Source organism: Argiope bruennichi, chromosome 8, assembly GCF_947563725.1.
Source record: "Argiope bruennichi chromosome 8, qqArgBrue1.1, whole genome shotgun sequence".
In the NCBI taxonomy this organism is placed as follows: domain Eukaryota; kingdom Metazoa; phylum Arthropoda; class Arachnida; order Araneae; family Araneidae; genus Argiope; species Argiope bruennichi.
Window position 1 is genome coordinate 54,130,182 of NC_079158.1, and position 11,539 is coordinate 54,141,720.

Below are 11,539 nucleotides of genomic sequence, written 5' to 3' on the forward strand. Positions count from 1 at the left end.
ATTCAAATCCGAGCAAAACCTATTGCTTATATAGTACTCAAGTCACTGATATCTGCATTCAATGCTCTGTTATTCCTAAAACGCTCCTCATTTATGGTTAAAAACACTGGATTATTTAAAGGGTGAATTATTGAAACTCTACTGTATTTTATGATTGTTTGAAAGAAGTCTTTTCAGCGATGTTAGTATCCTTTCTAGATTCTTAGTATAGAAAGGACTGACGCAATGCGATATGTATGATACTTCATGAAAAAAAAAATCATTCAACAGGACAAACAGTTGAATCTGAGCTATGAAATGTGGTTGTTTTCAGTATATAATATGCTGTATAAGTGCTCATTTAGATAGTAGTTTTTAAAATCTTTATTAGATTTTTAATAAAAAGTTATTAAAAATTTTAACGTTTTCTCTCTATAACTTCGGAGCAAAATACTACACAAAGTAATTTTTACATCATCTAAAATTTAAGAAATGCGGTATATTTTTATTTCCATTTACTATTTTTATAATTTAAAAAGAAATTGAGAATATTTATTAAATATATTTTACAGCAATAATTTTTATTATTATTGGATTTAAACTGAAGACCGCAATGACGTTATCGCTGTTATACAACCAGGAGAAAATTAAAAAGATAGAGGAATCAAGTTAAAGTCATTAGTATGTTACTAGGGCTTATGATTACAGATTCGAATCTTCTTTACATTTTTTTTATTATATTGACAGTAATCGTCTGAATAGAGGCAAAGATCTTTCGCGAACGTTCTTCTACTTTGTTTACAAGAGATCGTTTCAAGTTCTCGCCTATTTACAACAGCCAAGAATCATTTCAGCCGAGCTCTGCCTCATTTTAGAAAATGAATGACTATATCTTGTTTGGTATGCGGGGAAAGTGAAACTGGCCCCTCCGCTTTAATTACTGAGAATGTTGGTAATTAAGAGAGTAGCAGTAAGGGGTTTATGAGTTGTTGAATAAACTTTTAGAGGTTTATATAGTTTCTTTTATGTTGAAGAATAAAAGCAATTAATTTAACAGAGAACTTTTAAACTTTTTTATTTTCTGAATAAAATAATAAATATTCTGAAATATTTTAGGTTTTATCTGTCATATTATAGCGATTTTATAAAATTTTATGTAATGCTAGGCATACTTTAACTGTGATTAAACTTCGATTAATACAAAACTTTTTTTTTTTCTAAAACCAAGCATGTTTTTAAAAAATATGAACACAGAAAACAAAATAGTTCAGCCTTAAAAACTTGCTGTTCCACAGACATTTTTTTTTTTATAATTTATGCAATATTTTAAAAAATTATTCTGTAAAAATTTCTCCTATTTATTATAAAATTCAGTTTTTAGTTTCATTTTCAAATGGATTTAAATGATACAAATAGTATTGTTTTATCTCCTAGTAAAGTTATTTGCAGAGTAATACTTTCTTTATATAAAAAATAAACCGAGTGTTAAGTTTTTATGAAATTCCTTATACCCAAATTATTTTACATTTTACATATAGGAGGCTACATATACGATTCAATTTTAACACGATGATGATTACTAGTATATTACCTACTTTGTAGGTAGTATACTACTTAGTTTGTAAGTAGTATACTACCTACAAACTGCGTTATGTTAAACATATGATAAAAAAATCATTCTAAACACTCAACTGGGTAGATTCTTACAGCTACAGTTACAAAATTTAGCAAGTAGTTCTTTTTCGGGTTGTTGATATTCTCTGATAAAGGATTAAAAAAAATTTAATTTGATTCCTTATTAAAATTAATCAAAACTCCAAAGCTTCGTCTTAGTAATGTTGTATTTATTATATTATTACACAAAACCCGTTTTTACATTACTTTAAAGCTGCATTTTTATACATTTTTTTAAATAATAATTATTTACATAACAAGAGAGTACCAACTTTATTGTCCCATGGTATTTCTCAATGACCTACCGCCTTATTAGAGAATAATTTAAAAAATTAATAGCTTTGAAACTCTTACAATATTATATTAAATTTGAATGTATTTGAAGAAAATAATAAATACCAAACAGATATTTGTTGTATTTAGAATAAGTCCTATGAAATGCGTCTCATGAAAATACGAGATTAAAATGCGATTATTTCCAGATTAAACAAGAGGACCATTATAATTGTGGTTCAAAAGCTAATTTCTAAATCGTTAGAGATAGGCAAGTATTACCACTCTTGAAAATACTCTAACATGGCTCCAAGAATTAAACTTTTAACTGTTTGACTGTATAAATGTACTGTTGAGAAAAATCGCAAGGTCTGTATTTACATAAAATCTCACAGTAATATTTGTCCCATCTATATCTATATCTATATCTATATCTATATCTATATCTATATCTATACTTATAATAAAGCTCAATGTGTGTGTGTGTGTGTGTGTGTGTTGGCGCTCTACAGGCCAAACCGTTTGACATACAGCTACCAAATTTGGTACATGTATACCTTGGAGGTTGGGAATGTGCACCTGGGGTTTCTTTTTTCGAATTTTTAATTAGAATTTTAATTATTAATTAAAAACTAACTTTCCCGCCAAAAAAATCTTCCATTTTCCCCACCGCCAATTTTTCCGCCAAAAAAATCTTCCATTATCCCCAGCGCCAAACGAGAAAGGATTCAGTTTTTTTTTCTCCCAACAGTAATGAGGCTAGGGTTAAAATTTTTCGACGGATTATTTCAATCGGTTCTGTTTATTTTCTTAATGTTTGATGCATTTAAATTTAAACATTGTTAATGAATCAATCTTTCAGATTCATTCTGAAGTACTTTTGAATTAAAATAAAACAGAATAAAGGAAATTAAAAATTTCTAATCCGCATAGCGTTACCCCAACTGGCGTAGAAAAAATCACGTATTTGCGTTACGTAACCGGCGAAAAAAATTCACGCATGCGCATTCTGTTCTGATTGTTGCCATGACAACATGTATATGCTTATAGTTTTAAGTACAACGTTTTTTAAGTAGTTTTTTTAAAACCTGTTTTCAACCGTTTATTTTAAACGATTCGTTTTATTTTCTTAGTGTTTGATGCATTTAAATTTAAACATTGTTAATGAATCGATCTGCTCATAATGAATCTAAGAAAATTTTGTTGACCAACTCTTGAGATATTACATAAATTAAAAAAGATATTCTTTAGTGCCCATAAAGTTTAAACGCTGAGTGACTCTATTTTCAGTAATCAGATTATAAAAAAATGCTTTGTTTCAGTAAAAAATATTATTATATTAATTGAAGATAAATTCTTTCCACTTTAATTTAAAGCATAAATTCTACCGTTTTCAACCGTTTATTTTAAACGATTCGTTTTATTTTCTTAGTGTGTGATGCATTTAAATTTAAACATTGTTAATAAATCGATCTGCTCATAATGAATCTAAGAAAATTTTGTTGACCAACTCTTGAGATATTACATAAATTTAAAAAAATATTCTTTAGTGCCCATAAAGTTTAAACGCTGAGTGACTCTATTTTCAGTAATCAGATTATAAAAAAATGCTTTGTTTCAGTAAAAAATATTATTATATTAATTGAAGATAAATTCTTTCCACTTTAATTTAAAGCATAAATTCTACGGGTGCTAACAGAAAATGAGAGAGATACATATTACGTTATGACTGAAGGCCTTTATAATATTATGAATGAATTATATGATAATCAAAATTTGAAGTTTTAAAATATTTTGATGAAGAAGCTATTAAAGTAGAAATTGCATAAAATATTTAATTATTAAAATTTTAACGAACATTAAGATTGGCGAACCGGCTGGTCGCCAAAGGCGGCTAGTTTAGTAATAATCTTGACACACATTTTGAACAAAAATAATTCTACTGTTTCAAAATTGGACCAGTTATGAAGCTTTTCTTATAACCATTTTAGAATATTAGACTGTTTCAATATCTGCCTCAGGGAAGATCTGATAGTCAGCGCATAGCATTTCCTTGAGATGGTCGTTGATTGGTCTAAAATACTGAAATTTGAAGCTGCATAACTCTATCAGTTTTGCTGTAAAATATTGTGGATTCATGCAGATGATACTCAGCGTGGTTTATTTTTCTTATAGTATTATAAGAAAAATCTATCTATCTAAATCTAATAAACCTATCTTCACGCTTTTTCGATTTGGTTTTGATCTTTGTGCTTTTGATAAAAAAAAAAGGTGTGGTCTCACCCAAATTTTCTCGCATATTTTCTAATAAAGATGTTATTCCTCTCATCCTGCATATAATTTTGTAACTTGAGAAAAGCTGCGAATTCCTTCCGTGCCATTGATGAACAATAGCAAAGAAATATTAATCTTTAGCACGAAGTTAGCATCTTTACGGAATCTACTGTGTGATCCTTGGCGATTTTTTTTGGCAATTAATCCCTGGCATTCGATAAATATCACCAGAAAATGGAATTTGTGATTTAGACGCCCTTTTTCCCCCAACAGAATGGAACTGTGGTGAATAGCTTATAAACCAGTTAACAGTTACGCTACCTGAGCAATTGCTTTTGTATTATGTTCATGTTACTGGCCTGCGAACCACAAGGTCCCAGGTTCTATCCTCGCACATACCAAACCACTATATTGATGACCTCGGACGATGAACCTTCAATCTTCGTACAGCTGTTGTGGCGCTATCTACCCACAGCAAACCAAAGTCATCAGACTCACTTGGCGCAACAGCATCACCAACCACTCACCCACACACGCTCGCCATAACGCTTGGCGCTACTCAAATGGGTACAGGCGCATTAGAATCAGCAGCTAATACATCACCACTTAACAGCCATATCGTTCGTTTCACCTCCGATTCACTGGAGGGAGAGTCTATGGTGAATAGCTTATAAACCAGTTAACAGTTACGCTAGCAGAGCAATTGCTTTTATATCATTGTCATGTTACTGGACTGCGAACCACAAGGTCCCAGGTTCTATCCTCGCTCATTTCAAGTCGTTGCGTTTTTAAGTTGACATGTTCAAATACTAGTTTAAGTATAGACCGACAGAAAGTGTCCCTTGATAGATTTCGTTCCAAATATGTTTAAGTATCTTGCCTTCAGATGTTAAATTTATGAAGTAAATTTTATCCACTTAAATCTCTTCATTCTGTAGTTATCGTATTAACTTATATTTGGGAAGCCATACAGACGGACTGCCTCTGAATGGATTTCGCTAAAAATTTGATAGAAATCTACCACTTTTGTATCAAGATCATATATCAAATTTCATCTGTTTAGCTTAAAGTGTTTTTGAGTTATCTTTATCTCCGACAGACAGACAAAGCATGAAAAAAAAAATGTTTTTTTCGAATTCAGGGACGTTTGAAAAATAGTAAGTTAAATTCTCTAATTCAGATTTTTTGACAATTACATTTCTTTCTCTAACGTTCTCTTTCTTTATATACGAGAAAGTAAAAAAAGAGAAAATATTTTCTCTTTAATAGTATAATAATAAAAAGCCTCTTTTTAGAAACTTTCTTATCTTATTTTTATTTTTCACTGTTTAATGAATTACATGATTCTTTATGATAAATATGATAGAATTTTTTAATTAGTTTTTTTTTCTCAAAATCTTAAAAAAGTACTGTATTCAATTTTCACTAGATGGCAGCACTGTTTTCCCTTATTTGTTGTTTTCGCTGTTAACACGTTATTGCCAGTTCCAGTTATTAATAACTCCTTTTCCCAGAAAATTAGTCTTTATTAATAATATAATTAGAGTTTTTGCTTTTAAAGCACTAATTTTGCAATTTTTCTTTAAGAGTAGGAATAACATTGTGAAGGTAACTACTGTTTAATTCCAAGATTCATTTTTTTTAAAGAAACAAGCAAACAAAAAAACACGTAGTTCTTTATCTAAACAAAATCTTATTATTAACTGAATGCCAACTTGTTGCAAATAGCAATTGAATTGATTATTGAAAGTAGACTGAATAGCTCCAGAGCGATCTATATTAGTTGAACAAATATATCTTGCAATCTAAAACAACTTCTACTTATAGCATTTACAAAACAAAATAGCACATGGTTGTGGATGTGAATATTGACCTGTATGCAATAATTCATATTAAAAAAAATGGCTTTTTTCGTGAATAATAAAAATGTTGGTTGCCCAATTTTTGTGAAATCTGATGAAATTTTAGTTCCAAATCCCATCTTTTCTGAAAATGGATCCAGTTCTGTCTTCGATAAAATCAAATGCGAATTCCGTGTTGAAGAAACTTCAGCAGAGAAAGCTAAATTCAACCTGAAAAATAAAGATTCTAAACTTAAACAGAACAGTATAACCTCTGCGTCTTTATCTAATTGTGGTAAATATATTTGTGCTTGTGATTCTAATAATTGCTTACATCTATGGGAACACGAAGAAAGTAATTGGAAAATTTTAAGTGTCCGCCCTTTAACTCGTAAATGTCAAAAAGCGATTTTTACCAATTCTTCTGCAAATATTATTCTCTGTGATCGAGGAGGAGATGTATTTGATTATTCAGTTTCAAAATGCGAGGAATCTGGAAATTTAATTCTTGGACATATAAGTTTGATACTTGATATTTCAATATCTAATGATGATAAGTACTTAGCTACATGTGATAGAGATGGAAAAATCAGAATATCCTGTTATCCTAATAGTTATAATATTCTGAGCTATTGCCTGGGTCATCAGGAATTTGTGTCATCGATTCAGTTTATACAATTAGCTGAAGAAATACTTTTATCAGGTTCAGGCGATGGTTCAATAAGGTTATGGAAGTACAAAAATAATGGTTTGCAATTTAAGTGTGTTTCTTTACAAGAAAATGATATCCTTTGTAAAGCTTGTAATGTTCAGAATGAGGCAGAAATTAAAGCTAAGCTTAATCATGAAGTTTCTGAAAAATTAGTTTTGAGTGATAAGCAAGTGTTATTTTCTGTTCGCTGTGTAAAGTATTCTCAGGAACATCAGTTGTTGGCTGTCATTTTTCATTTGCAACCAATCATAGCCATTTATAAAATACTAAATGATTCTGATGACAGTTTGAATTTTCAACAGTTTATTTCTCTTGATGCTCCTCCAGTAGATGCAGTTTTCATGAATAATGGACAGTTGTTAATTTTGATAAAAAGTACAAGTGTGTCAGTAAAATGTTTTGATTATGAAGTGGAAAATCAAAAATTTATTCCCATTGCTGATAATGATTCTGTTGCAGTTTTAAAAGCTGTTCAAGATTTTTATAATGATTTTGAAAATATTCATTTTCAAGATGATTTTGTATCCTTATTTAAAAGAGTATATGAAAATAATAATGAAGATGAAGATTGTAATGATGTACAGAAAAAGAAGAATAAAACAGAGTAATTCTCTTTGTTTTTTAATTATTTTTGTATTTTATTGAGTTGTCTGTTGCTTATTTAATATAATACAACAAAAATTAATTTTTTTACCCTATTTAATTTAAATTTATTAAAATGTTGCATATTTTCTGTTGTATATTAAAATATTGAATAGAAATATAGTGCGTAAATATTTATGATATTCACTACAATATTAAATATTTAACAATCTTTAAAAAATATATAGCAACTGATTTATTTTCAAATGGTCTGATTTCATTATTTTGTTATGTTGTAATCTCAAGATTGTAAGATAAATTAAAAATTTTTTACCCTCTCATATTTTTAGAGGTACAAATATTTGTAGAAGCATTTACTTATTTATTTAGCAAAAAATTTTAAAACCTTCGCATTGATTTTCACCTTTTTATTTATTAGTTGGTATCCTCAGAACATAAATATTTTTCATGTTTTTTTGTTAATAAAAAAATATTGAATTGATTATCATAAAAACTTTTTTATCTGTCAGCATTTGTGAATAAAATTTAAAAATAAGCCCGAAAAAGATAGCAATTATTGCATAACAAATCAATTTTTGACAGCTAATTGATGCAACTGTATATCAGAAAAATTTAATGTTACTGTTCAGTGAAATGCTAATACATTTATAAATAAATATTTAAAAAAAAAAGACAAACAATAATCTGCATCAAATATGGGTCATTATTAATATATTGCACTTACTACAAAGTCATGTTCTGTAAAGTTTACTCTATAAGGATAAAATGAAAGATTATATATAATTTAAGCAAACCTTAATTCTGTTATAATTGAACAAGGATTTTTTTTTTTTTTTACTAATAATTAATAAGGAAGTTTAAGTTGCTAATATTTTTTTAAAAAAATATTAGCAAAAATTTTCCTTGGGACAATAATTGATGCATTTTTTCTTTCTAAAGAGCTTTGATTTTTTTTATGCTTCGTCTAAAGTATCCTCTTCTTACTTTACTGGATCTGTTTTTATTATGAAATTAGAAAGTTATGTCTATTTTCTTTTTTAATCATTTGCTTAATTTACTACAATTTAAAGACATTTAATATGCATCATTTTTGTTATTTTAATTGTCGCCTGCTATTATAAGATATTGTATTAATTATTTTCAGTCAATTTTTTAATTTTTATGGTATAATTTTCGCTCACTAAAACAAATCAAGGTGCTCTACTTTTTATACACTGGAACTATATTATACTGAAAGATTTTTAAGACATAAAGGAATGCATTATTAACCATTCTTAATAATTTATTTTTAAAATTTATTTTAGTAGTGCTTTTAATAATATTTAAATGATAATTTTTAAAGTTTTGATAATATTTTTATCAAAACTTTTTAAACAAAATGTTTTGATAAAATAGATTGTATAAATTCAGAATTTCATTTAGATTTTTTATTGCAGGATATGAAGAAAGTTTAGATAAATAAGTTCCATACATTGTGTAGTTTTCATTTTACATATATACTTACTTGTATGAATATTCACACCATGCTTACAAATTGAAATTTATTCATTAGTATAAGAATATTAGCAATTAACTGATAAAACTATATTTTTTATCATTTCATGATCATAATAATAATCATTTATATTTCTATTTGCTTTATTTTCTGTGAAATGTATTAATGCTTAAGTAAATGCAAAAGATAAGCAAGTGATATTCATATTTTTGCAGTATTTAAACTTAATTTATTTAATCAATAATTTTAAGTACTTTTTAATTTGGTGTTGTTTAATAAAATATTAAATACTTGAAATTTGATATATTCATTATAGTGAAAAAATAATTAATTCATTTCTATTCTTTCTGTTTTTTTAAACATATGGATTATTTTTATGAGTTAAATTTATTTCTTACTTTTTATAAGCTTGTCAGTGAAGATTTAATTTAAAAATGCTCTTATTTTTCATTTATCGTACCTAATGAAATCTTTCAGCTTGAGTTTTACGGTTGCATAATTTATAAATAATCTATTTTACTTTAATTTAAAACATATTCAGTCTTAAGATACTTCTTTGGAAATTTTTAAAAAAAGATTTTCTTTATGATTTTCATATACATTATTAAAGAAGCATGTGAAACAATTTAAAATTATAAAAATTATAATTAAAATTGTTAAAAAAATTATTAAAATTATAAATAAATTATCACTTTAATCTTATTAAGTAAGATTAAAGTGATTTTGACAGCATGTGAAGAGAATGGATACTTGAACTATAATACAATATTTCTTCCTGAATAATAATTTTAAAATGATAAATTTGTTTATTGATATTTGTAAGAAAAAACTTTTGATTTGATTAAATCATTATTTTTATAATCATATTGCTGCAGAACACAAAATAATTTTATCTGCAATATCTTTTTTCTGTACTTAGAATTATGATCTGTAGTTGCTTATTAATAACGTATTGAAAGATAAGTATTATATTCTCATTACATATGTCAAGATTTAAAACATTGGATTGCTATTGTAACACAAAAAAAGATGTTAGTCACCAAATGTCCTACAGGTCCTTTTATTTTTCAGCATTTATAAGTAAAAATAATTAAAAGATTTCATTAAAATTTTGTATTATTTTTAGTTGCATTTTCATTTAATTTTAAATTAATGTTTCTGATTTTTTGTAGAGTTATGTAAAATTTTTGTAACGAAATAGGATTTTGAGTGTTAAAAGTTTAAAAAGCCATGCTCTATATAACGATGTTGTTTGTAGATTAATGAATTTATAAATGTTTAATTGAGCTAGAACAAATTTTTCTAATGCAATGGTGTTATGAGAGTTAAAAATTTAAAAAACCTGTAATGAGATGGAATGTGAACTGGATGTCCAGACCTTGTCGCTAGTTTTCACTAGTCATTAATTTTCTCCATATAATTTGGATGCTGACTGTAGATTACTGAATTTATAAATGCTTAATTGAGCTTGGACAAATTACTCATTTTGAAATTGTACTATGATATTATAATATGAGTTATTCATATATGCTAACAATCTTTGTTAGAAGCAAGACTTGAATCTACAATTTTTGAAATTATTTAATATCCTGATTTAAATTGCATTTAATAATTATTTATTTTGCTGGTGAATGTAAAATCCTTTAAAGATTCTTCTAGATCTGCACAGTGAACTTGTGGGCATGGATAATGATGGTTTCAACTATCAATCCAACAGCAAGATTTTGGATATGTGGATGCATGTTCGTCTTTTTCAAAAACAGTAAAATTAATGTGCACCAGCTCTATGTATGTGGTGATCTTTAGTAATATTCAGATCATCACATACATGGGGCTGGTGCACCCTGCTCATCAAGTCAAGATACGGTTGTCATTTTGGCATGGTTACTGACAGTAAAAGAAATACACTGATAATAGAATGCAAATCTCTGGTAAGTTGTCTTGCAATATATTAATTTTTTAATGAAATAAATTTTTAAAAATAATTTTTTATTTTCATTGTTTTTGTTATTTTTAGTTTATGTAAGACTTGATTGGTCGTTAGGTGATAGTTTTATTTTGGATACGATAAAAAAATTAATTTATAGTTAATATAAGACTTGATTTGTCATTAGATGATAGTTTTATTTTGAATATGATAAAAAAATTAAATTCATTTGAGAATGGAAGATGCTGCATTTCCCTAATTTTATGATTTAAAACTCCATTGACTGAATTTTTTTATGACTGAAATACTTATACATGCTAATACAGATATTTAACACAATTTTCTTTAGACAGCCCAGCTAGCTAAATGAGAAGAATATATTACTAATTTTAACAATAATAATCTATCTATCTTGGGAAAAGAAATGTGTAATATATAGCTCATATCATAATTAGCTCAGGAAAGGTGATAAAATGGTTCTTTTGTTACAAATGTGAGGCTGATTATAGAAAGGATATTATATAATAGTCTACATTTTCGATGATCCGATTTCCATTTGTATGTATCCCTTGTATTGAGTTGCTTATCTTTCCATGTGCATCAAATAATTATTTTTCAAATCTTGTGAACTAAAATTAAGTCATTCATAAATATAATTCTCTACGAAAGTTATGTAGTACATATAAATGTTTCAAGTAATTTATGTTGTCTTTTGTTGAATCAAAACAACATGATTTCATTATAGAATCTATTTATTGTAT

At 27.1% G+C, this 11,539-nt stretch overlaps 1 protein-coding gene across 1 annotated transcript; it reads left to right on the forward strand.

Moving 5' to 3' along the window:
• Positions 1–5,868: 5,868 nt before the first annotated feature.
• LOC129980635 (tRNA (guanine-N(7)-)-methyltransferase non-catalytic subunit wdr4-like) lies at positions 5,869–7,361 on the forward strand. The gene has a single exon (XM_056091015.1). It carries the CDS (start codon positions 6,102–6,104, stop codon positions 7,359–7,361), a length of 1,260 nt encoding a protein of 419 aa, XP_055946990.1. The 5' UTR covers positions 5,869–6,101.
• Positions 7,362–11,539: the final 4,178 nt, after the last annotated feature.

Bases quoted from the DNA above. Each gene is read 5' to 3' on its own strand.
- LOC129980635 (XM_056091015.1), top strand. From the start codon at position 6,102: ATGGCTTTTTTCGTGAATAATAAAAATGTTGGTTGCCCAATTTTTGTG.